The sequence below is a fragment of the Sorghum bicolor genome, chromosome 9 (assembly GCF_000003195.3).
Source record: "Sorghum bicolor cultivar BTx623 chromosome 9, Sorghum_bicolor_NCBIv3, whole genome shotgun sequence".
NCBI classification, from domain to species: domain Eukaryota; kingdom Viridiplantae; phylum Streptophyta; class Magnoliopsida; order Poales; family Poaceae; genus Sorghum; species Sorghum bicolor.
This window is the reverse complement of record NC_012878.2, coordinates 40,249,035-40,276,718: the sequence shown is the minus strand read 5'-3', so window position 1 is coordinate 40,276,718 and position 27,684 is coordinate 40,249,035. Positions and strand designations below refer to the sequence as shown.

At 50.3% G+C, this 27,684-nt stretch overlaps 1 protein-coding gene across 1 annotated transcript; it reads right to left on the bottom strand.

Moving 5' to 3' along the window:
• On the bottom strand, window positions 23,781–24,871 carry LOC110430443 (protein Spindly-like). Its single transcript, XM_021448123.1, has 4 exons — window positions 24,787–24,871; window positions 24,342–24,710; window positions 24,158–24,259; window positions 23,781–23,965 (listed from the first exon to the last, which is right to left on the bottom strand). The coding sequence occupies exons 1-4, from the start codon at window positions 24,869–24,871 to the stop codon at window positions 23,781–23,783; spliced, it is 741 nt and encodes a 246-aa protein (XP_021303798.1).

The window sequence follows — 27,684 nt, the reverse complement described above, 5'->3', positions numbered from 1 at the left end:
GGCAACAAGGAGGACAACAAAGATGACGACGGCTTCCCCACCGTCCACGATTGCTACATGATCTATGCTGGGCCTTCGACACAGTTGACCACGAGACAACGCAAAAGGGAACGTCGTGAGGTCTTTGCGGCAAGAATGGCGGTGCCCCAGTACCTCAGCTGGTCGAGCACTCCCATAACCTTCGATCGAGAGGACCACCCCGACAAGGTAGTCGCCCCGGGCGTCTACCCGCTCGTCGTCGACCCCATCATCGTCAACACCCGGCTCTCAAAGGTGCTAATGGACGGAGGCAGCAGCCTCAACATCATCTACCTCGAGACCCTCGACCTCCTTGGCATCGGTAGGGGACGGCTCCAGCCAAGTGCCGGCGGTTTCCATGGCGTCGTGCCAGGGAAAAAGGCGCTACCAGTAGGTCGAATCGACCTACCGGTCTGCTTTGGCATGGCGGCCAACTTCAGGAAGGAGACCCTCACCTTTGAGGTGGTCGGGTTCCGAGGCACGTACCACGCCATCATCGGGCGCCCGGGCTACACCAAGTTCATGGTCATACCCAACTACACCTACTTGAAGCTGAAGATGCCCGGTCCTAGAGGCGTCATCACTGTCAGCTCCTCCTTTGAGCACGCTTACGAGTGCGACGTTGAGTGCGTCGAGTATGGGGAGGTGGTCGAGAACCCTGGCCGCTGAATCTCCAGAGCCCAAACGCCACACGGGCAACTTCGAGCCAGCGGAGGGAACCAAGAAGATCCCGCTCGACCCCAACAACTCCGATGGCAAGGTGCTGACGATCAGCGCCGACCTCGACCCCAAATAGGAAGCTGTGCTCGTCGACTTTCTCTGTGCGAACGCCGACATGTTTGCATGGAGTCCCTCGGACATGCCAGGCATACCAAGGGAAGTCGCCGAGCACTCCTTGGAGGTTCGAGCCGGTTCCAAGCCAGTGAAGCAGCGGTTGCGCCGATTCGACGAGGAGAAGCGCAAGATCATTGGCGAGGAGATCCACAAGCTTTTGACGGCCGGATTCATCAAGGAGGTTCATCATCCAGACTGGTTAGCAAACCCTATATTAGTTAAGAAAAAGAATGGGAAAATGAGGATGTGTGTCGATTATACAAGTCTAAATAAAGCATGTCCGAAAGTTCCCTTTCCATTACCACGTATTGATCAGATTGTCGACTCCACTGTGGGATGTGAAACCCTTTCTTTCCTTGATGCATATTCTGGTTATCATCAAATAAAAATGAAAGAGTCCGACCAGCTCGCGACCTCTTTCATCACACCTTTTGGGATGTATTGCTATGTAACCATGCCGTTTCGGCTTCGAAACGCGGGAGCCACGTACCAACGCTGCATGCTCCACGTATTTGGCAAACACATAGGGTCGACGGTCGAGGCTTATGTCGACGACATTGTCGTCAAATCAAAGTGGCAAGGAGACCTGATCCAGGACCTCGAGATTGCTTTTAGCTGCTTACGCACCAACCAGATCAAGCTCAATCCCGAGAAATGCGTCTTTGGCGTGCCTCGAGGCATGCTCTTGGGTTACATTGTTTCCCAGCGCGGCATCGAGGCCAACCCCGAGAAAGTCTCGGCCATCACAAGAATGGGGCCGATCCGAGACATCAAGGGTGTGCAAGGATTCACGGGATGCCTGGCGGCTCTGAGCCGTTTCATCTCGAGACTAGGAGAAAAGGCGTTACCGCTGTATCGGCTTCTGAAGAAGGTCGAGCATTTTTCTTGGACCCCCGAGGCCGAGGAAGCCCTCGAAAACCTGAAGAAAACACTGACCTCAGCACCAGTCTTGGTCCCACCACAACCTACGGAACCACTACTCCTTTACGTTGCCTCGACGACCCAGGTTGTCGGTGCAGCGGTGGTGGTCGAGAGGCAGGAAGAAGGGCACGCGCTGCCAGTCCAGAGGCCGGTCTATTTCATCAGCGAGGTGCTTTCGAAGACCAAGGTACGCTACCCCCAAATCCAGAAGCTGATCTACGCCGTAATCCTCGCCCGCCGCAAGCTGCAGCACTACTTTCTCGGCCACCCCATCACGGTGGTCTCGTCAAGAGGTGCTGGTCCTGCGGCTGCCCCATTGCCTCGCGCTCCCGCTCTTCCTCCTCCTCCTCTTTCCTTTTCTGCTCCTCAAGAGCTCGAAGGCCAGCGGGCCAGGGAGTCCGACCCGCGATGAGGGAAGTCGACGCTTCCTCCTCCATAGGGCGGGCATCCCCTGACGCCTCGATTCCACCAGACGTGTCGCTGATGGAGATTGGGTCCGCCTCGACCCCCGGTTGAGGAGGCTCGGGGGCTCCTTCTTGCCCCTGAGTCTGGGGTGCCTCGTCACGCGTCGACGGCATTGGGGTAGGCTCGGGATGAGGCGGAGCACTCTCGTCGTCTACCGGAGGTCGAGAGTCGGAGGAAGCTGCAAAACAAAGAATAGAGGCCGGTCACTATAATGCCCAACATAAGAACATCACAAGTCCCAAAAGTAAGCCACAAACCTGGCTCCTTGGAGGATGCCCCCGCTTTGAGCCTCTTCGCCATCGAAGGCTGAGCTTGTTCAAGTGTCCGCTTTAATCTAAAACAAAAAGAACCAGCGTAAAAAGACTGGTAAACAAGGAGGCGCAGAACAAAAGTCACACCATCGAAGAGCTAACCCGACGGGGACGACTACTCGCCTGCCAGTGCCCCGACCGGTGGGTCTCGACCCACCCCGTGTCAAGATCTTGGGCTCCTCGAGGGCAGGCGCTGGCCTTGGCTCGGCACCTTCCGCCAGGCGGGCCCCGGGACTGACGCTTCTGCGGCCAGTCTCGCCCTTCTCGGAGGCCGCGGCGCGACCACGGGTCAGCGGCCCCGTCGCCTGGGGCTTAGCATGGCTACCCGCCTTCGGCACCGGGGGAGGGCGCGGGGCGGTCTGGACTATCGCGGGCACGGGAGGGGTATCGGCATGGGGGCGGTGAGATCCGCTTGGACGTTCCATCGGCGTTTCTATCCGTGGGGCGTCGACGTCGCCTCGAGGCGGACCCTCGAGGATCCGGTCGAGGCAAGAGGCCATCCCCTCAGAGTCGTCGCTGTCTTCATCCCCACCATCATCGTCGCTGGGGGACTCTTCCTCAGGCTCCCTCCTCTGCCAGGATTTAGCCCGACACGCCTCTAAAGCTTGGCGATCGAGGTTCTTCTTTTTCTCCCCTTTCTTCGCAGAGTCCTTGGCGGACTTCTGCTTCTCGGCGGACCGGCGCCGCGCGTCACAATCAACCTCGTCCTCCTTTACTGGAGGCCTCGAGGACCGGACGTCAATCCGTCCCTGCCAGAACAAAGGTGGACTTAGAAAAAAGAAAAGAAATCCAGAATCGAAGCTGCGCACGAAAAGAAAGCATACCAGATCGATCGAGCCCGCATCTGGCCTCATGGGGAATCCGTTAACGTGCTCCGGCTTGAAGTCGCCAGCAATGGCGGCCCTGACCCGGGCCGCTACTTCATCGTTCGCTGGAGCCACGCTTGACATCCGGCATGCCTCGAGGTCCCGGGACGAGACACCTGGGCCCATCTCGTCCATCCTCAGCGGGCGAGACATCAAGGGGAGAACCCTTCGATGATGGACGGCTGAGAGAACGAGAGCGGCGGTCAAACCCTCTGAGCGTAGCTTCTTCATGACATCGAGGAGGGGGTCGAGCCGAGATTGGTGAGCAACGACGACGCCGTACGTCCAATTTTCCGGACGCTCCGTGATCAGACGTCCGGTGTAGGCGGGCAGGAGGTCGTCGTCGTTTCACAAGTAAAACCACTGGGAGTCCCAGCCGGCGTGGTTGGTCGACAGCCCCACTGGGATGTACTCGCGTGGCCTCTCCGTCTTCCCCGTCTTCAGCACGAGGTTGAGGCAGCCCGCCCGCACCGGCTTGCTCACGCCGGTGGTCCCAGTAGGGGCGTTGAAGAGCTCGCCCCTGTACAGGTGGAGCCACAGCTCCCAGTGGGGCATCATCCCCAAATAGCCCTCACACACCGCGGCGAAGACCGCCGCGACGGTGATGGCGTTTGGGGAGAAGTGCTGAAGCTCCACCCCGTAGTGTTGGCAGAGTGCCCGCATGAAGCGGCTCGGGGGAGCGCCCAGCCCGTGGCGGTGGAACTTGGCGAACGAAACCACATAGCCCTAAGGCGGCCTGGGCTCCCTGTGGTCCGCCGCCGGCGCGATCCACTACGGTGACGACAGCGAGGTGCGGCGGCGCAGGAGTCCCTCCCTCTCAAGCTCCTGCAGCCGGCGCTCTATCATCGACGACGGGCGCCAGTCGTCAGCGGCGACAAGCCTCACAGGCATCCTTGCCGAAAGGATGGCGGATCCGCTACTACTCGAGGGGGCACACGCGTGTGGGATGGCAAGGGAACTAAGGCAGCGAAAGGGCTAAGGCGAGAATGAAGACGGGAAGCAGAAGGGAGAACAGCGGCGACGCCAGGACACATTTATAGGCAGCAGTCCACCAACGGGCAGATCCGATAAAAAAGGTAACTCCCCCCATAAATGCACCATCTAACAGTCCTTCCCCTCTTCACAGATGGGACGCTCCGAATTCCACGCCGACGCAGTGTCGTAACGTCACCCGCCTCAAAAGGCGCGCCCAACGAGCAGAAAGGCGAACCGCCACGGCCTCTTCCTTCCCTTGTAAGCCAAGGGGCGTATCCGCGAAAGCCTCGAGAGGTCGCAGGCTGGCCCACCGAAAGGGTTCGACAGCCGATCTCGAGCTCCAGAGTCAGGGATCCCTAGCGAGCGGTCAGAGATCGAGGCCCGCCTCGAAGACTCACTGGCGATGTCCAAGGTAGGGTCGAGACAGTCGAGAGGAATCCCTCCGACGGGAGGCATCGCGCCGCTGGACTCTATCGAATGAGACCAGTATCCCCAACCACGTCGACCTTGCTTCATGAGAACGCCTCCGGGCTACAGCTGACCCCCTCGAAAGGGGCATAGGTTCTCACTTGGACTACCCGCTAGGAACTCAATCTGGGGGGAGAGACGCTCGCTCTATCGAGAGTATGTCGAAACCTCCGCGCAAAACGAGCCGATCAGAACCTACCACCACTGATGTCGATAGCGTTTCTGCGAACTAGGCAATATAACCCTCGAAGGAGTCAAAAAACTCCTTCAAGGGCTCGGGGGCTACCCCCGCGGGGTCGCTCGCGCGCCCCCACGGAAACTCGACCCAAGAATACAGCCTCCACTCGAGCGCCAGCGCTCAAATGAAGACTCGGGGGCTACTGTCGAGGGTGTCAATAAAGGGTACCCTCACCGATGCACATAACGAGATTATCCGTACGTAGGTCGAGGCCCTCAACTCGACGCTCTGATCATACATATGCGCAGCCATCAACGACCGCAGCCTCGAAGACGGAAATGGCGTCGAGCGAATCGATCAAGGGTCGAGCGCCAGCTATCGTCGAATATGGAAACGGGCCCGAGCGAATCGAGACACGTCGAGCGCAAGGACACTGTCCGCCGCCTGACGCGCGCACAAGAGCCAGGACATTTAATGCGCCCGCCGTATTCCCACCTAACACACTGGTCACGGGAGGCGTGATAGGAAACAGGCACCCGTCCCATCGTTCTTTTTGCAGCCTTCCCCACCAAACGACCCAGAGCGTGTCAGGACGCGGGAAACAAGGATGGGACGTCCAATCGGAACCCCCTCGAGACAACCAAGGTCAGCGCTTCGGACATCAGGGCATTACACGGCGTCCGACCCTCGACCAGATGTAGCTACTTCCTGGGGACGAGATGGGCGTCGACTGACAACACTGCCACCGCTCCGACGGGTTTGCCGCCATATCGTACAGGCGTGCAACAGGTGAACCAGCCCAAGACGGCGCGCGGAGCGGGATACAGGGGCACGCGCAATCATCACCAGGCTATCGATATGTGACGGCTCGAGGCCACGCCGGTACGGAAGCCTCGACTAGGTCAGCGCGCCATGGTCCTATCGACCCCTACTCTGACACCTATACATGTACCCTGGGTCTCACCTTGGTGCTATAAAAGGGAGAACCTGGGAATAGATAGGAGAGAGACAACACCACGCTCATAAGTAGTAGAACTTACACACTTCATACCACGCTTGTATTCGCCCCTGTACAAGCACTTCGGTGCAAGATAATACAAACTTCCCTCCCCCACTGGATGTAGGGCCTTCTCTTGCCCGAACTAGGATAAATCTCAGTGTCTTCTTGCATCACCATCTGAGAAAGGGAGCACGCATACAAATTACTTGTTGGTGTGACCCCCCAGGGGGAAAACACCGACATGATCCGATGACCATATCATCGGTAGACAAATATAACCTAAAGGGCTTTCCTTGTTGAGGTGGAACCAAAACTGGAAGATTTGTCCAATAATTCTTGATTTCATCCGATGCTAATTGTTGCTCCTTTCCTCACACAAATTCTTGATCGGCTTTTAACTTAAGCAAAGGGCTGAAAGCACGAATCTTACCCGACAAATTACATATAAATCGTTTGATAAAATTAGTCTTACCGATCAATGATTGAAGTTTAGTTTTATTGGTGGGAGCAACTATTTTGTTGATGGCATCAATGGATCTCCTACTAATTTCAATTCCCCTTTGATGCACCATGAAACCAAGAAACTGTCCTGCCGATACAATGAAAGCACATTTATTAGAATTCATCTTCAAGCGATGTTTCCTTGTGCACTCCAATACTTTTCGTAGATCGGCTAGATGTTTTATGAAATCTCCAGACTTGACCACCACGTCATCAATATAGATTTCTACCAATTTGCCGATGAATTCGTGGAAAATAAAATTCATGGCCCTCTGATAAGTGGCACCAGTATTTTTCAAGCCAAAAGTCATGACTATCCACTCAAACAATCCAACATGACCAGGACATCTAAACGTAGTCTTGGGAATATCTTCTTCAGCCATGAATATTTTATTGTACTGCATTGCCATCCATGAAGCTAATAATTTGATGTCCAGCCGCAGCATCAATCAATAAATCGGCAATTGGCATGGTATAACCATCCATCGGCGTAGCTTTATTAAGTGTAACACCCAAAATCTGACTTTTAATTAATAGGATTTAATTTGATTTAATTAAGCATTTTTGGTGGGCATTTAATCTAGTAAATAAATAATTTTTGTCAAACTTAAAACCAACATAGGGATAGAAATATGTTTATGCATTCATGCTGGAGCATATTCAATTTTGTGTTGTTGACTTTTGGTTTGAATTTAATTGCATCAAAAATTCTCTTCAAAAGAAAGCTTTAGAACATAAAATGGAAAAGGAAAGAATAAAAAGAAAAAAAAGGAAGCTCCTTGTACTTCCCCTCTCGGCCCAGCCCCGTTTCTTTCCCCGCGACCTAGCTTTCCCCCGCCCCGGCCCAATTTGCTGCGGCCGAGCAGCGCAGGCGCCTTTCCCTCCCCTCTCCCTCTTCCTCCCGCTGACACCCCGGGCCTGCGTGGCAGCGCCCTATTCTTCTTCTCCACGTCGAAACCGAGCAGGTTTCTATCTCTGATCGAATCCAATCACGGGGAAGCTGGGGTTTCTTGCCAAATCGATTACTCGAGGCCCTATAAAGCTCTAGCACCGACCCCGCGCGTTCTCCTTCCGTTTTCGCCGCAATAGCTGAGCCCTAGAACCTGCTGCAGCTCTAAACAGATCTCGCCGAGTTGGGAGCAAAGCCGCCGCCGTGACGCGCCTCTCCTGCTCCTCTTCGGCTTAAACAACCATTCTCGGTGAGCTCGCGACATTCTTCTCCATCTCCCGGTGTCCTCGGCTTGGTTTTTGGTACACGGCATCGCGAAAACGGACGACGCCGGTGAGCTTTGTGGCTCCGACCATGGCACCACCGTGCCGGAGGCCAATCCGGCCGGCCGGCCGCCGCCTGCCTTCCCCCGCGTGCGCCTTGAGCCGTTGGAGGGAGATCGGATGGCTAAACCCGCCGTCCTTTGTGTACTCCCAACTTTACGTTTTCTACTTTCCGAACGCGTATTCCTGGCCGTTTGGAATCAAAATACGTTTTCTCATATTTTCAGAAATGCCACTGATTTTGTTTTGTTTATAAAATACTCATTTTAACTCTGTTTTTGTCCATTCAAATTTTGTTAGATCTGTATTTACATGCTCTACATGTTAGAAATATTAGTTTACTGTTTTGAAACTTTTTAATTTCCTGGTACTATTTAATTAATTATTTCTCTATAGGAAATCTAAGAAAATTCATATCTTTCACGTTTTAATTCCGATTTTCGTGAACTTTATGTTCGTGTGATCGTAGCGCTGCGTAGAATATTTTAATAAACTTTTATCTTTGATTTCTCACTGTTGGTGTAATGTTCTAATTATAGCTTGTTTGCTTTGTGTATGATTGTCTACATTGGATTGCGTGTTGTTGATTGATGATTGGGAATAGACGGTGAGTCGTACGTTGGTGATCAAGACCAAGCTTTTGAAGACCAACAGGCACAGGAGAGCTTTGAGCAAGGCAAGTATAACTTGGGATTATCCTTGTAACCTATTCACTTATAACTACACATATATATCTTATGCATGCTATCACCTTGTCGACCTTAGCAAAATCATAGATGATTGTTACCTGTATTCCTTGCTACCTACTTGATATGCATTTGGTGTAGATGTGCTAGTGCTTGATATAATCCATGATCTTGTAAGATGATTAATAGCTATGCAATGAACATAAAAGAATGACAAATAACTGTATGAGATCTTGTCTGTACGTGATCACCCGGGATAACAGTGCAACTATGAGGGCTATAATGGCTCTGGCTTTAGCTCAGTATGGAGACCTTTTCTAGCTTGTTAGAGGTTACCCGAAAGGGCGGAGGGGCTGAACCGACACGGGTATAGTGCGAGCCCCTGTCCCTATGTGTATAGGCTGCACGTCATTGTGCCATTCGGAAGGGGGGTATCTATATCTGCTCGCAAAGGAAACCTTACGGCCCTAACATGTTAGACGAACTCTTGAAAGGCTTCATAGTGATCCCTGGCGACCTCCCTGGGAAGGGGGTTAAGAGATTAGCTACGTTAGGCGAAAGGGTAAATCATGACTCGTGGGTAAAGATGTACAACCTCTGCAGAGTGTAAAACTGGTATACTAGCCGAGCTCACGGTCAGGAGCGGCCTTGGGGACATCTACATTAAGATGATGAGCTTGTTATGTTATTATGTTCATTTGGTTATCGTTTATGCTTTGAATTAATTATGCTTACACTTGATCATGTGATTAATGGGTTATTTATGCTACCTTGACATTTGCTATTTAATTATGAATATGCTATCCACCATTAAAAGCTAAATGCAGTCAAACCAGTGTCAGCTATTTGAGCCTCATGAACCCCTGGTTATACTTGTTGAGTACGATATGTGCTCACTCTTGCAATTTCCCAACACCTCCGGATATGATAATGAAGATGACTGGAATGAGGATTACCGTTATGAGTACTATGTTTGGAGTCAACCAGTCAACAGTGTCCCTGTGTGGTGCTTCCATCGAGAGCGTTGTTTACTTCATGTTATCATTTATGTATAAGACTATGTGATTTATTATTGTTTCGCTATGTAATAAACACTGTAATGGTACATTTGAGATTTGTCTACTTACGTGTGCGACTGTTTTTGGGGCACATATGAGTCTTTTATGCATCCTATTTTGTTCTTAAAATATGAGTGTGACATTAAGATTCCTAAAATCAATGCAAACACGGAGCTTTCCATTCTTCTTATAAACAGGGAGAAATCCATTCGGCATACCAATATTGCCGAATAAATTTAGCTTCAATAAGTTTGATTATTTTGGCCTTAATATCAGGGAGAATATTAGGATTGCATCGGCGTGTTGGTTGCTTATGCGGCTGAAACCCAGACTTAATAGGCAACCGATGTTCAACAATTGATCGGTCTAAACCAGGCATCTCGGTATAATCTCAAGCAAAGAAATTTTTATATTCCTTTAACAAATTGGTTAATTGCTGCTTACACTCAGAGTCTAACTTAGCACTAATAAAAGTAGGTCTTGGCTTATCGCCATTACCTATATCTACTTCTACTAGATCATCAGCCGATGTAAACCCCTGTCCTAACTTTCCATCATCGGCGAACCTATCCATTAAAATTCTTCATGAGAACCGACTGCTTGGATCGGTGGAATTTCATAATCGGCAACTTTGAGAAAATCTTTCTCCTAAACTTCCCCTGAAATGCATCTGGTCCTCTCATAAGTATCTGATTCTACCGACGCAATGATATATGAAGAATCTCTGGGGACAATTTCAATCTTGTCACCTACCCACTGAACAAGACACTGGTGCATTGTAGAAGGAATACAACAATTGGCATGAATCCATTCCCTCCCTAGTAATAAATTGTATGCACCTTTTCCACTGATGACAAAGAAAGTCATGAGCAAAGTCTTGCTGCCGATGGTCAGTTCTGGTCAAATCTTGATCTCCTTTGCGAAGCTTTCGATAGACTGTGTAAGGCATAATATTGATAGCAGCTCCCCCATCAATGAGTATCTTGGACATCGGCTGCCTGTCAACCCTGCCTTTGACGAACAAAGCTTTAAGATGCTGCCTTTCATCGTTGGAAGGCTTCTCAAACATGGCTGTCATTGGATCAAGTGCTAACTGAGCTATCTGTCCAGGGAAGTCTATTTCTTCATCATCACTAAAGGGTGCAAGAAACTCCATCGGCAACATAAATACCATGTTAACATCTCCCGATGGTCCTTTTCCTTTGTGATCCGATTGCTGCCGATTCTTAGACTTAGAGGAATTTTCTTCCCTATCCAATTCTTCTTGCTGTTCTCGCTGCATCCTCCTTTTCTATGTCCTTGTCAATCCTTCTGGACACCATTAGGGAAGTTGTGTCCTCTGTACTGGCTGATGGCGAACTTCCCTTGATTCCACCCAATGAGTATTGGTGTCCCTGCAAAAAATAAATTCATCGGGAACCCGGGCATTTGCTATTTCTTCAAGCTCCTCTTGGTTCCTCGAAAAATGCCCAACACGTCCACCAAGCCTGTCATGCACGATAAGTCTGCCCCCCAGCCGATCATGAACTGACATTCTTCTCCTGATCGGCTCATTAAAGCGTCAGTCATCATTTTTGAATCGTCGATCTGGCCGATCATACTGACTATAACCATTGTATTCTGGGCAGTCTCTAACACTTGGTAACTTGATGTTTTGCTCCCAACAATGAATAAAGAAGGGGGCAATTCCAGTGATCTTTGTACCAATTCCACTCTTGTCGTCGTCTTTCTTCTTCTCGGCGTCGATCCTCTTGCTGACGGCGGTACCGATCTTCACGTTGCTGCCATGTTTCCCAATGTCTTCTATGAGTGATCACAATGCCAGATCGAGGAGGTCTCCCAGAGCTGCTACCCTCCTAAATCAAACCTTTGCCCTTGGCATCATCGGTAGTTATCTGATGCTCGGGATCAACCGATGCACGTCTTTTAGCGGCTTCTAACGTCAAGACCTTGGTCTTACCATTGGCATCCAACATGTTTGTGGGGAAAGGATGTTGATCAATCTTCATCGGCTTCTGAGTTTTGGAATTATCAAATTTAATTCTCCCAGATTCTATAGCCGATTACAGCTGCTGCCTGAATACTTTGCACTCAGTTGTGCTATGTGATGTTGCAATATGCCACTTGCAATACTTGACCTTTTTCAATTCATCGGCCGATGGAATCACATGATTAGGTGATAGCTTAATTTATCCCTCTTGAAGCAGAAAATCAAATATCCTATCGGCCTTTGTAATGTCAAAAGCAAACTTTTTTGGTTCTTTATGGCCAAAAGGACAGGACATCGGCTTTTTGTTTTTTACCAATTCTGCTAAGCCGATGACTGGTTCTTCATCAGAAACTGAACTTGCTACCTCATTGACAAATGACACCTTTTTGTTCTAAGCTTTCCTCGGTTCAAAAGCCTTGATATCTTGATCAAAAATCCTCTGCACCAGATGACTCAGACTTTCAAACTCTTGAGAAGCATACTTATCTTTGATGTGTGGCAACAATCCATGAAAAGCCAAATCGGCCAGTTGCCGATCATCTAGAACCAGACTATAACATTTATTCTTGACATCTCTCAACCTTTGTATAAAGCATTCAACTGATTCATCATTGCGCTGCCTCAGTCTTACTAAATCGGTAATCTTCTTTTCATGGACCCCAGAAAAGAAATATTTGTGGAACTGCTTCTCTAGATCGGCCCAAGTAATTACCAAATTTGGAGGTAATGAAATAAACCAAGTAAATGCCGATCTTGACAACGATGATGAAAATAAACAAACTCTTAATTCATCTCTGTTAGCAGCCTCTCCACATTGGATGATGAATCGATTGACATGTTCCATTGTCGATGTATCATCTTGCCCAGAGAACTTAGTGAAATATGGCATCTTGTACCGATTTGGAAGTGGAATCAGATCATATGCAGGAGGATACGGTGTCCGATAAGAATAAGTATTGACTTTGGGTTTTATCCCAAACTGATCTCTCATTACTTCAGCTATCTTATTGGCCCAATAGGCATTGGTATCCTGTCGATGTAGGGGCTGTGGCTCCGGCACCTGTTGATAGGCTTCCACATGCCTCTGAGGCAGATGATCTCTAGGGAACATAGCATTGGCCATAGCTTGTTGGCCACCAATCTGTTGAGCAATATTCATCCGCTGATTGGCTGGTCCTTGATTCTGGAAACCAACCTGCATCTGTCCTTGCTAGAATCCTACAGCCTGATGATTTTGTTGTGTCATTTGTGGAAAGACAAACTGCCCCATCCATCCGTTGTTAGCATTCATCAGCACAGGCCCTACCGATGGCTGATAATTGGGTGTCATCATTGGGTTGACATACCCTACCTGAGTCATGAACCTCTGTTGCATCGGCAATAAATCTACCGATGCATTAGGTGTCTGGAACATTGGCATTTGAAAGTTTCCAGTAACAGGCCTTACAGTAGTAGTTGTAGAATACTGGGAATTCTGAGTCATCGGCGAAACTGGAGGTGCCCATAGGAGCTTTTCCTGCCAAGCCAGCCACCTGAGATGTTCTAGAACCTTTTGCAAAAAACTCTGGAGGCATACCATATCCCCACCAATTAGGAGGAACCTGACAGTTCTGAAATACAGACCCTGACATTGCCGATGCCGATAGATCTGTGTTAAGTTGAATCCGTCCATCTGATGTTGCTGAATTGGTTCTCATCGGTGTAGATTGCCCGTTACTCATCCCTAATGTACTTGGTGGAGAAGTAACTTCGGTCCCCGAAACGGTCGGAGGAGTCGATGGAGCCCTAATCGATGATAACCCTAGCTGATGATAGGCCGGGCCCATGTATAATGGTGGTGTCTGTCCTTCTTTGAAAGTTCTAGCCACGGCGTTGAAAACAGTATTGGGCAGTACACTGGATTGATTGATCAAAGCATGATTAATAGCATTGTCAACCATATCTTGCAATTTACCACGATTGGCTTCAAACGTGATTTGCCGAGGCATCGGCAGTTCTAGCTTCTAGATCACTTCACCACTCTGATTGACGCTGAAGGATTTTAAGCATAACTGCTTGTATTCCTCCATAGCCTTTGCCATCACCTGCTTCTATTCATCCCTGAGATCGGCCTCCGTTACAGTGATGATATTTTCCGTGTCGAATTCAGTAGTAGACATATTGATCTTGATGATGAATCTGTCCCACCAGGCGTGCCAAAAGATGTGTTGGTGCAAAAATGGATCTGCAAACACAAAGGGCTAATACTCGATTCAATCATTAAGGTGTGCCAGCCGATTTGACCTTACAACCAACAAAGGTGATAACTCGAATACTTTGGTCCTGACAACAGCGATGCGTCTGGATGCCATGGCCAAGAGGTATCCACGCGGAACTTGAGAACTCGTAGAGTATGACTCGATGAATTCTTAAGAACTCGTAAGCAAAAGAAAAGATGTGAGTTGACGAAGTCGTCGAAAATGTAGATGCAAAAGTAGATGTAAAAGTTTTGTATGATATTGATTGGATTGTCCTCTTACATCACTATTAAGTCTATATTTATACTCTATCCTAAATAGTTACAATTAGACATGACTAGGATTCTAATTCCAAATCAAACAGGACTCGTACGTAAAACAAACTCTATCAATTATGGAACATAACAATACATCCATCCTGAGTGATTGACACACCGCCATTGTCTTCCCGATAACTCCTATGTCTTATTTCACCATCATCGGCATATCATCTTCCATCGGTATCGGCCATCGTCAATATCAGCCATAGGCATTGATCAATCACTATTCCCGGACTTAGCTATATCTCTCTCTCGCTGCTTTAGCATCGGTATCATAGCCCATCGGCAACTCCCTCATTGATCATTCATCACTTTTCCATCTACCTGTCGAGGGTGTCAATAAGGGGTATCCCAACTAACGCTCATAATGAAGAGATCCGTACATAAGTCGAGGCCCTAACTCGACGCCCCCGCTTATATGCACGATCACCAAAGCTCGACGCTAACCATAGCATCGAACACGGATATAGGGTCGTGCGAATCAATGGAGGCTCGACTAAACGGCAACCGTCGAATACAAAAGTGGCTCAGGTGAATCAACAGGCCTCGAGCGCAAGGGCGCCATCCGCCACGTGTCGCGGGTATGGGAGTCAGGGCATTTAATGCACCTGCCACGCTCTCACCTAACCCGACAATCACGGGAAACGTGATAGGGAGCGAGCACCCGTCCAATCCCACTTTTCATAGCTTTATCCCCCAGATGAGCAAGAGTACAGCCAAGCACGGTGAGACAGTCGGGATGTCACATCACGGCACCCCTCGAAGCACCCAAAGTCAGCGCATCGCTCAACAAAGCCCTGCGTAGTGCCGGACCCTCGAACGAGTACTTTCCTTCCCAGAGAAGAGTCGGGTGACGAAAGACAGCACCTCAACCACTCTAGACGCGACTACTACCGTGACATACAAGCGTGCCCACAGTTAAACCAATCCAAGGCGACGCACAGGAGCTGAATACAGAAGCATGTGCAATCATCACCAAAGTACCCGGTAACAAGACGACTCAAAGCCACGCCGGTACGGAAGCCTCGAGTAGGTTAGCCCACCACGCTCCTATCGACCCTTATTTTATTACCTATACTATGTAACCTAGGTCTCCTCTTGGAACTATAAAAGGGGAGGCCGGGGAAGAGTATAAGAACAACACCACACATAGAACAGCCACCGATACATCACCATTCTCAGCGACACTCGCCTGTATTCACCCCTATACAAGCACTTAGGTGCGAGCTAGTAGAAAAACATCCCCCCGCGCTGGACGTAGGGCCTTCTCTTGCCCGAACTAGGATAAATCTCTGTGTCTTTCTCGCATCACCATCTGGGAGAGGGAACACGCATACAAGTTTACTCGTTGGTGTGACTCCTCGGGGGTAAAACACCGACAGTTGGCACGCCAGGTAGGGGTCCTGTGTGTTTTTCACTGACTTCCCATCTCCTTCCAGATGGCCACTCTCGTTTCGCCAATCCCACGCTCCACGGTGATTTGGTTCGGGAGCCTTGAGTTTATGTCCACTAGTTTCGGCTATGACATGATCCTGCTCTCGGTCAAAGGATCGGGAGGAGCTCGCGTTGCACCCGCACGATCGAAGGCCCCGAGACGGCCTCGCCACCATGCCTCCCCGCCCAAGAAGAAGCGTGGACAGCACCGCCACCACCCCTCTGTCGCTTCACGGTCGTCTACTCGTGCCAGGCGAGCGGTGGTGCGGGAGTCGACAGCCCCGTGCACCGAGGCCACGGATACGATGACCCGGCGTCAAGACGGCCTCGCGACGACACTGGGTGATAGCGCTCCTCGTGTGCTCCCGCCCTCGACAACGTTGTTACCACATGGGTTGTTCGCCTCTAGAAGAACGCACCCGTTTGGGCTAGACAATGTCGCGGCATCACTCACCAGGACGATATGCCCGGACGCCCAGACGTGCGTGGAACGACCAATGGTCCTCCCGCGTGGCGCCGGGGCATAGCAGCAAGCAGCCAAACTGCCGGACTTCTCTCGGATGCGAGGCCTCCGACGTCTAGGACCCAGGCGATACACAATCACTTCGCTCAGGCAGCGGTTGGCGGAAGAAGGACATGGATGTTTCTACGCCGCCGAGCCGGATCCCGACTCTGAATCCGACAGCTATGACCCTACGAGGGAATGCTTCAACATCGACGGGGAGGTGGCGACCACAGATGATACGCAAGACGCCGCCGCCGGCGGCCGAGCTCCTGTAGCAAGGGAGGACCCCAGGACACCTGGGAACAACGGTCATCTCGACCCTCCACTTCAGGAAGACAAAGCCGTGCAACTTGCGCAATTATGGGAGCTCAAAGCGAAGCTCGATGAAGATCGCGAGCGCCTCACCCAGCTCAAACGAGCCCTCGAGCAGGACCAACCATACCCGCATGTCAGAGGTGCACGCGGTCGGGCTCGAGAAGTGTACCGACAGATCGTCGGAGATGAGGAGCCAGAGCTGCCAGTTAGCCGTTTCCCACGAGCAGGCCAGAACGTCGTGGCAGCGACCATGTTGCTACGTAACATGCTTGAACCCTCGAACTCCCAGGCACGGCACATTCGAGACGAGGTGCAGACTCTGCTTCAAGTGGCGGCAGCTCAGCAAGCCGAGAGCTCAGCCTCTCGACGTCGAGGGTCAGCTTTGGAGAAACGCGTCGAGCTGGCCTGAAACGAAAGGGAGGTGTCAGTCCATCAAAAACCACCCCCTCGACGAAGGAAAACGGCGCCCATCCAAGACCACCTCATCAATAATCAACGGCGACACGACGCTCGACAAAACATCAACGAGTATCGTCACCATCGACATGGGGATGCAGAGGAGCGCGGCTACAGCGCCCACCGCGGCGGACGATATGACAGCAATGAAGACCGGATGGCCCCAGAACCACCGGGCCCTCGAGTCTTCAGCAGAGCAATCCGTAGCACGCCGCTGCCCAGCCCGTTTCGACCCCCGACTAGCATTGCTAAATACAACGGTGAAAGCAAACCAGAACTGTGGCTAGCAGACTTCTGGCTTGCATGTCAGCTGGGAGACGCTCGAGGAGACGATCAAGCCATCATCCGTCAGCTACTGCTTTTCCTCTTTGACACCGCTCGCAGATGGCTCGAGGAGCTCCCCGCCAACCAGATTCACGATTGGACTGATTTGGTTTAGGTATTCGAGGGTAACTTCAAAGGGACCTACATACGACCCGGCAACTCATGGGACCTCAGCAAATGCAAGCAAAAGTCAGGAGAAACTCTCTGAGAATACACACGGCGCTTCTCGAAGCAACGCACTGAGCTCCCGCACATCCCCGACCACGACGTCATTCTGGCCTTTGTGTCAGGTACCACTTGCAAGGACCTGGTACGGGAACTGGGTCGAAACCGGCCTTAGACCGTCAATGAGCTAATGGACATATTGGCAAACTATGCTGCGGGCGAGGAAGCGGTTGGTGCCTTCTTCAGCCACAAAGGAAGCAAAGATAAGGAACCAATGGATGATGACGAGGGCCCCAGCAGAGGGTCTAAGAAAGGAAAGAAAAGGAAGAAGGCATGACCATTTAAGCGGGAGGCTACAGACGATGACTTCGTCGCCGCTATGGAGCGCAAAAAGCCTCGAGGGCCCCCAGAGGGTGCCGTCTTCGACAAGATTCTCAAAGAGCCCTACCCGTATCATAAGGGAGGGGCGAATCACAAGCTCGAAGACTGTCGTATGCTGAAAAGATATTTCGATGGCCTGGGGCTGAAAAAAGACGACCAAGGGAGAGACAAAAGCGACGACAAGGGGGGCAACAAGGAAGACGAAGGTTTCTCGGCCATCCACGACTGCTACATGATCTACGGTGGGCCCTCGACGCAACTCACCACGAGGCAGCGCAAGAGGGAGTGCCACGAGGTCTTTGCGGCAAGGATGGCGGTGCCCCTGTACCTCAACTGGTCGAGCACCCCCATCACCTTCAACCGTGACGACCATCCGGATAGGGTGGTCGACCTCGGCGTCTACCCGATGTCGTCAATCCCATCATCGTCGACACTAGGCTCTCCAAGGTACTGATGGATGGCAGCAGCAGCTTGAACATCATTTACCTTCAGACCCTCGACCTCCTCGACATTGAAAGGGCGCAGCTCCAGCCAAGCGTGGGCGGCTTTCATGGCGTCGTGCTAGGAAAGAAGGCGTTGTCGGTGGGTTGAATCGACCTGTCGGTCTGTTTTGGCATGGCGGCCAACTTCAGGAAGGAAACTCTCACTTTTGAAGTGGTGGGATTTCACGGCACTTACCACGCCATGATCGGGCGGCCAGGCTACGCCAAGTTAATGGCTATCCCCAACTACACCTACTTGAAGCTGAAGATGCCTGGGCCCAAGGGAGTCATCACCGTTAGATCCTCCTACGAGCACGCGTATGAGTGCAACGTCGAGTGCGTCGAGTATCAAGAAGCTGTCGAGAACTCTGCCAAACTCACCTCGAAGCTCGAGGCCCTTGCTGCTGTGGCTCCAGAGGAAGGCAGGCAGCTTTGAACCAGCGGAAGGCACGAAGAAGATCTCGCTCGACCCCAACGGCTCCAACGACAAAGCGCTGACGATCAGTGCCGACCTCGACCCTAAATAGGAAGCCGTGCTCGTCGACTTTCTCTGTGCAAACGCCGATATGTTTGCATGGAGCCCTTTGGACATGCCAGGCTTACCGAGGGAAGTCGCCGAGCACTCCTTGGAGATTCGAGCCGGTTCCAAGCCAGTGCAACAACGATTGTGTCGCTTCGAAGAAGAGAAACGCAAGATCATTGGCGAGGACGTCCACAAGCTTTTGACGGCCGGATTCATCACGGAGGTTCATCATCCCGACTGGTTAGCAAATCCTATATTAGTTAAGAAAAAGAATGGGAAAATGAGGATGTGTGCCGATTACACGAGTTTGAATAAAGCGTGTGTTGACACTTGCTAACACCACTTGAATACTAGGTTGTCATCCCCAGCATGGCACTAGAGTGTACTATGGTATTTATACGCACATAGATAATCCGCAAGCGCACGGATACCGTTGAAGCTTTTACCCGGTTAAAGATTTTATCGTATCCACAGGGAAACGGGAGAACTGATCTACGCTCTAACTTAACCAAGATAAGTAAATAGGTGTGAATAGGAAAGATGGTAGAATCGAATAAGAACAATATTAAAGGTAAGATAACAGTGAGTGATAATATGGGAATAGAGAGTAGAGCAATTCTAGTATATGGGCGATGGTAGCAGAATAGAGAGGATAACTATGGTTTCTCTACTTCAAAGGGGTATGTCTATGTCTGGGACGAACCACGTGATAAGAGTACACCACAAAGGATGCTTATCCATAGGCCGATAAACCCTACCCGTCCTGCTAACGAGAGGTGGACTACAGGGGACCAACGTAACTGTCACCTACGCGGCCTACCACACGATCCAGCTAGTCAGGGGATATCCACAAGTAATCTAGGTCTAAGCACCACGCTTACACCTATACTACAACTCTAACCTATAGGGTCCTATAGATTAGAAGTACTCAAAAGAGTTGTGAACCAGAACATACATGATTAGTAATTGCATAATGAATTAGAAGTAGATTACCAGAGTCATCCCATGAGCAAGCTTGATTAGAGCTTGATCATGGCGAAGTACAACTGGAGGAAGAACCGACAGGCCGGCCTCTCCTCTAATCCTCCTTCGCTCTCCATCTCGCTACTATCTAGATCTACTCTAGTTTAGAGAAGAGAGGAGAGCTCTCATCTCTAAACCCTAGCTTTTGCTCTGTCTATGAATAATGAATAATGATCAAGGGGTTCCTCCTCCAGGGGCCAGGGGGTCTGGTTTTATAGTCCCCTCAAGTGAACCTGGGCCGTCGGATCAAACCGACATTGATTGAATGGTTATTCTTGATCCTTTAGGTCGGTGGAGCATAATCCGCGAGATTGAGCGTGATTGGCCACAGGAGGTCGGCGGGCGCCCTGTCTCTGGCCCCGATTCACCTCCGCTTCAGTCTCGTGGCTTCTGGAGTCTTCTAGATGTAAGATAATTGCGCGGCACGTTGATATCTCTATGTAATCCCGACGTGTGGGCCTTTCTTCCTTATTTCCTGATAACCCCCTGCAGAAATAGACAAACACCAAAACTCGTGGAATTCTGTCAGATAAAACCCTAAGTCTCGATGTTGATTTCATTTGGATCCTTTTCTTTATTTATTTGATAGTTAAATTTGATACTTAAGGACCGTCAACAGCGTGTCCAAAAGTTCCCTTTCTTTTGCCACGCATCGACCAAATTGTTGATTCTACCGCGGGATGTGAAACCCTTTCATTCCTTGATGCATATTTTGGTTACCATCAAATAAAGATGAAAGAATCCGATCAGCTCGCGACATCTTTCATCATGCCTTTTGGGATGTATTGTTACGTAACCATGCCCTTCGGGCTTCGAAACACTGGGGCGACATATCAACGATGCATGCTCCACGTGTTTGGCGAGCACGTAGGGTCGACGGTCGAGGCATACGTCAACGACATCGTCGTCAAATCAAAGAAACGGGGCGACCTGATTTAGGACCTCGAGATTGCTTTTAGCTGTCTACGCGCTAATAAAATCAAGCTCAACCCCGAGAAATGCGTCTTCGGCGTGCCTCGAGGCATGCTCCTGGGTTACATAGTTTCCCAACGCGGCATCAAGGCTAATCCCAAGAAAGTCTTAGCCATCGCGAGGATGGGGCCGATTCGAGACGTCAAGGGCGTGCAAAAAGTCACAGGCTGCCTGGCGGCACTAAGCCGTTTCATCTCAAGGTTAGGAGTAAAGGCATTGCCACTGTATCGGCTCTTGTAAAAAGCCGATCATTTCTCCTGGACCCCCGAGGCCGTGGAAGCCCTCGATAGCCTAAAGAAGACGCTGGCCTCCGCCTCGGTCCTAGTTCCCCCTCTGCCTGCGGAGCCTCTGCTCTTATACGTCGTAGCAACGACCCATGTGGTAAGTGCGGCTGTGGTGGTCGAAAGGCTGGAAGAAGGACACATGCTACCAGTCCAGAGGGCGGTCTACTTCACCAGCGAGGTGCTCTCGGAAACCAAGGTACGGTACCCCTAGATTCAGAAATTGATCTATGCCGTGATTCTTGCCCGACGCAAGCTGTAGCACTACTTCCTCGGTCACCCGATCACGGTGGTCTCGTCCTTCCCCTTGGGCGAGATCATCCAGAATCGAGAGGCCACAGGGAGGATCGCCAAATGGTCGGTCAAGCTCATGAGTGAGACCCTCACTTATGCGCCCCGCAAAGCCATCAAGTCTCAAGCCCTAGCGGACTTCGTTGCGGAGTGGACGGACTCTCAGCTCCCCCTAGCTCAGGTCCAAGCAGAGCTATGGACGATGTACTTCGACGGATCCCTCATGAAGACGGGAGCTAGGGCAGGCCTACTGTTCATCTCACCTCTTGGCGTCCACATGAGGTATGTCATTAGAATACACTTCGCTGCATCTAACAACGTTGCAGAATACGAAGCCCTCATCAATGGGCTAAGGATCGCCATCGAGCTAGGGGTTCGACGCCTCGACGTTCGAGGCGACTCTCAACTAGTCGTCGACCAAGTAATGAAGGCCTCGAGCTGCCACGACCCAAAAATGGAGGCATACTGCAAGGAAGTACGTAGGCTCGAGGACAAATTCCACGGCCTCGAGCTCGTCCAAATCGCACGACGATACAACGAGGCAGCCGACGAGCTCGCTAAGGTCGCGTCAACTCGAGGCACCATCCCACCCGACGCGTTCTCGAGAGACCTACACGAGCCATCCGTTAACCTGGGCGCGGGGGATGATGTCGAAACCCCCACTCCAACCGACGCTGTCGAAGCCTTACTGACGGTAGCAGAAGTAATGGAGGTCGAACAAAGTCCCGGTCGACCGTTTGACTGGCGTACGCCGTTCCTCGATTGCCTGATCCGAGATGAACTACCGCAAGATCGATCCGAGGCCTGTCGTATCGCTCGACGAGCCAAATCGTATGGGATCTACGGAGAAAACAAAGAGCTATATCGACGAAGCCCGACAGGGATCTTGCAGCACTGTATCACCATAGAAGAGGGTCGAAATCTCCTCGAGGACCTACACTCAAAGGCTTACGGCCACCATGCCGCTCCAAAAACCCTTGTAGGGAATGCCTTCCGACAAGGTTTCTTCTAGCCAACGGCCATAGCTGATGCCATAGAGCTCGTTCGCTCGTGCCATGGGTGTCAATTCTGTGCCAAGCAAAGCCACCTCCCTGCTCACACTCTCCAGATGATCCCCATCATGTGGCCATTCACGGTGTGGGGTCTCGACCTCGTGGGACCTCTACAGAAAGTAGCGGGAGGATACACCCATTTGTTGGTAGCCATCGACAAGTTCTCCAAATGGATCGAGGCTCGACCCATCACAAACATCCATTCCGAACAAGACGTCCTTTTCTTCACCTACATTATCCACCGGTTCGGGATACCCAATGTCATCATCACCGACAATGGCACCCAGTTCACCAGCAAAAAGTTCTTGGACTTCTCTGACCGGTATCACATCCGTGTGAACTGGTCTGCAGTAGCTCACCCTCGAACTAATGGTCAGGTCGACCGTGCAAACAACATGATTTTGCAAGGACTTAAACCAAGAATCTACAACTGGTTGAAGAAATTTGACAAGAAATGGGTCGAAGAACTCTCCTCAGTCCTATGGAGCTTAAGGACGACGCCAAGAAGGGCCACAAAATATACCCCGTTCTTCATGGTCTACGGCTCCGAGGCCATGCTTCCAACAGACCTTGAGTATGGGTCACCGCGACTCAAAGCCTACAACGAGCAGACAAATAAGGAGACCCGAGAGAACGCAGTTGATCAGCTCGAGGAACCTCGGGACATGGCCCTCCTCAACTCCGCAAGGTACCAGTAGAAGCTCCGACGATACCACAACAAGCACGTGCGCAAAAGGGATCTGAACATGGGCGATCTCGTCCTACGACGACGACAAAGTAACCAAGGATGCCACAAGTTGACTCCACCATGGGAAAGCCCATACGTGGTGGCCGAGGTCTTGAAGCCGGGAATGTACAAGCTCACGGACGAAAAAGGGGCGGTCTTCACCAACGAGTGGAACATCGAACAACTACGTCGCTTCTACCCTTAGAGCTTCGAGGCTTTACGTTTTCATGAATACTTTGTACCGAGACCCTATGAATGAATATGAGAACAAAGGAGGATACTTTTTCAAGTAGTTTACGCTATCACCGATCAAATCTCGACGTTAGGAGGAAGTCCCAACTATGACCCATCATAGTCGATACTCCCTTGGGGGCTAGCAGGGGGGACCCCCCAGGTTCCTAAAAATCGAACGACTTTTTCTTTTTAAGTCCTAAGAAAACTTCGCAAGACCAAGTAGCAAAGGCACCTCGAGCCCCTTAAGGGCCGAGAAACGTCGAGCCTGAGAACCCCTACGCCCCCAGGCTATGGCAACTCTACTCACATTCCTCACCCTTAAGGCAATCGAAGATGCCTCCACAAAAGATCAAACGAGAATGCAAAATTAGGCAGAAAAAGAAACAAAGGAAATTCGAGCATAAAAACAAGCAAATATACACAAGTCTCAAGGCCATTCAAGCCACAACATTCACTTAAGACAGGTAATAAGTACTTTACAACAGGTCTAAATACCCAGAATAGGCTCGCAGGCCTTAGTCCACATCTCCGCCCTCACCACCATCATCTGCACCTGGGCTAGTCTCGGGAGGAAGTACCTCTGTCTCGAACAGCTTCGCCAACCTTTCCCGAGGGACCTCTGCGTCATCGATCAAGGCATGGAGCCTCTCCTCGTTCTCGACATCGATCTTGGAAATATCAGTGACGAAGCCGTGGGACACTACCTCCATGTCATAGGAGAAGCCCGAGCAGATGACTGCCATCACTCGCTTCACCCCGGTATGAAGGGCGTCCCGCACTCGATCCGTCAGCGTGGCACCTAAGTAGCACAACTGGTCGACCAGTGCATCTCCTCGAGCCACCTCCCTCGACTCATCTGCAGGTTTGAGCTCCCAGGAGGCCGAAAGGTCACTTATCGCAGTCCTTAGTTGACTAGTTAGAGCGACCTCCCCCTCGAGCTGAACCTTAGTGGAGCGAGCGTCGACCTGGGTGGCCAGGAGATCATCCTTGAGCCCTACAAAGATAGATACGGGAGAGTTAGATAGCACGAGAGAAAAACCCAGCAAAAGGAAACACGAAAGCCAGATCATACTTACCGCGGATCCTTTCTTCGAGAGCCGTGTTCTCACCAACCAAGTCGGTGTTGGCCCTCTCGATCTCCTTATAGGAACGAGCCAGATCTGAATTTTCGACCTGCAGGTCCTCGATCATCTTACCCGCCTGTAGGATGGCTCCCTCCTTCTCCAACAGCATTATCTTCAGACGGTCTACGTCGTCAGAAAGACTGCGAGAACGGATTCGCTCTGCCTCGAGGTCCTCACGGGCCTTCTTCCCCGCCTCCTCCGCGGCGCTCCGAGCGATCTCGCTCTTCACGCACTCCTCCTTTAGCTCTCGGTAGGCCTCCCGAGCAGAGGCGAGTTCTGACTTAAGGAGGCTCTTCTCCTTGTCAAGCTCGGCGACCGCACCTTTGTAATGCGTAGCCTCTTCCTAGGCCTTGGAAGCTGTCTCCTTAGCTGAGGCGGTCCGCTCCCTCAGCTGCACGGCCCTCTTCCTCCGCTTTCTTCGAGGTCTCCCGAGCCTTGGCCAGGGCAGCCTCCCTCTCCTTCTTCTCCTCTACAGCCACCATGAGGTCCTTGTATGCCTAGAGAAGCTTTTCCTGCAACTCGAGGAGCTGATCCTTGAGAAGAGGGAGCTGTTCCCAACCGCCTCTCGTCGCATGAATAAAACCCGACTTTAGGCGGGAGGTCTCCTTCAGATCCTGCAGCAAGTAGTCGAACGATAAGGATACAAGACTAGGTACCCAGATGGCTAAGGACCAAAGATACTTACAAAGAAAGCTTGCCCGAGCCCGTTGTTGACAATATCCGACATCAGACCCATGACGTGCTTCATCCAAAGCCGAAGCTCCTCGAGATGCTCCCACTTTTCGGCCTCCTTCCGGTCATCCATCATGATGTTGGGCTCCTCTAGGCACGTGGAGGCTCGAAGACGGATCCGACCGGGGCCCTAGTTCTCCATCACCTCCTCCATGCACGCCTTGACGCCTCGGATAAGCTCTTGAATGGTCTCAAGCGAGCCTCCGTGGCGTAGGAATATGTCGATGAGAGAAGGAAACCGCCCGTCGTCGTCCACCGACCCCCAGGTCCTGGTCTCATTGGCGTCACCGCCGCCAGAAGTGCCGGCGTCGTCCCCCCTCGTCGCTGAGATCCTCCCACGGTCGCCGATCTCAGAGGAACCCCTTTGGCTCTAGTGTCAACATTATGCCCAGGGTTCTCTATGAAAAATTCTTTACATATCCTTTATTAGAAACAACCATGTGTTTGCAGTTTGCAGATCAGACGATAAGTTTTCCAAAAGGAATATTGAGGAACCTTTGTGTCCGAGTTGGTACCTTGTACGCCCCAGTAGACTTCGTGGTGATAGAGACCGAAAATGATGAGAGGGCACCCATCATCTTAGGGAGGCCATTCTTAAACACCTCGAGAGCCGTCATCTACGCTAGCGCTGCCAAGATCAGTTTCTACATCAAAGGGAGAAAGGAGATGTTTTCCTTCAAGAACAAGACTACACAAATCCCAGAGCAATCCCGACATGAACCAAGGAAGAGGACCAACAGGAGGAACAGGAACAAGCAAGTGTGGACCGAGTCAGCTAAGATGGTCACTGCAGTTCATGGAGGTCAAGATCATCGACTTAAGTCACCGTTTCTGACCAAGAAGGACGACCCAGGAATGCCAAGCATCTATTGCTCCATAAATGGATACAACTTCTACAAGACGTTTTGCGACATCGGATCGGGCGTCGACATAATGGCCGCAGTCACCTATCGGCTCTTGTTCGGAACCATGCCCTTAAAACCAACATACATTCAGCTCCAGATGGCAGATCAGACATTTCGAGAGGTTAAAGGTACAGTAACTGATGTCCCTGTCAAGATAGACGATCACTTTGTCTACACAGACTTTCAGGTTATTGACATGGGAGAAGACGAATATGATCCACCCATCATCCTTGGAAGACCGTTCCTCAGCGCTGTTAAAGCAATCATCTACATTGGAACTGGAGAAGTCCATATACACTTCCCCTCAGAGAAGGTACGCCGCTATTTTACGGACCCTAACTATATCGTTGAAGACTCTAAGCAGGTCAGGACAAGAAGAAGACGACGCAACCGCAATCAGAAGAGGGAAATCATCAAGGACGGATGGGTGTTGGGTATTCTTAACATCATCACCAAAAGTAGACTTAATTTTCTAATTATGATAACGGTGCCAAAAATGCCAAACCTATCCCTCATACCACTTAAGCCAAGTTGTCATCCCCAGCATGACATGAGAGACGTGGTATTGAAATATGCAATTGCTCATCTAAATAAATAATGAAATGGGATCTGCAAGCGCGCAGATTAATAAGGATGTAGCATTTTAACCGGGAAGTATTCCAAGTATCGTTATTTGTATTTTTACCACTGGGAAGGGATTAGTAACCATCAATGTTGATTATAGAATGGAATATGAGATTGAGTATCTATCATTGCATGTATAATTGAGAACATTTATCTAACTCTTTCATACAGGAATAAGTGTCACATAAAAGATATATGAAGTAATGAATAGTGACAAAGATAATTAATCTGATCAGCATAACTTATCCACATAATAAATATGATAAGCACCTCAATTAGATATTCTAGCAAGTCATTAGCATGGTATTAGAACGAACTACAAGAATATTTCCTAAGTTATTATCAACTATACAATCTAGCATTATCATAGTTAGTGCAAGCATACTTAGCAATCATTGTGAGACAAGACTACGCCCATGCATAGTGATATTAGCAAGGAATATGAGAAACATCGTAATCACTCCCCTGTAATAATGTTGCTCTGCCAGCCCAATACACGAGAGGGGGACTATATAAGAATCAATGAAGCTGTCACTATCACAAACTACCCCACGATCTGGCATATTGGGTACAATCGCAGATAAATACGGTATAAGCACCACGCCTACACAATATCTACATTTACCCGTGGATCCGATTGATAAATGCTATACGATCCTAAACATGTATATAGATCCAATCTAACTAAGCCAAGTATATAACTATGATAAACTAAGAACAATATAATCTTGAATATAAACAAGTAGAGCAAAGTCATAACAATATATTGAAGTAGAACAAAGTCATATTCATAATATTGAAGAACAAAGATGAACAATTAGAATAACAATTAGAGAATTACCAAGAATCCTCTTGACAGATCCGGAAACCAATCGAAGATTGACTCCTTCTAGTTCTAATCCTATGTAGCTATGCTAATCTAGATGTCTAATTGATGTGGTGGCTCTAGGCTTGATCAGAGGCTTCTTCTCCCTTGAGGAATAATGAATTAGGGTTGAGAGGCTCTCTCCTCCAGGGGCCAGGGGGTCTGGTTT

Bases quoted from the DNA above. Each gene is read 5' to 3' on its own strand.
- LOC110430443 (XM_021448123.1), bottom strand. From the start codon at position 24,871: ATGGTGGCTGTAGAGGAGAAGAAGGAGAGGGAGGCTGCCCTGGCCAAG. The intron at 24,711-24,786 runs GTGCAGCTGAGG...CGCATTACAAAG, and splicing joins GAAAGCGGAGGAAGAGGGCC to GTGCGGTCGCCGAGCTTGAC. The intron at 24,260-24,341 runs GTAAGTATGATC...CTATCTTTGTAG, and splicing joins TCTCGAAGAAAGGATCCGCG to GGCTCAAGGATGATCTCCTG.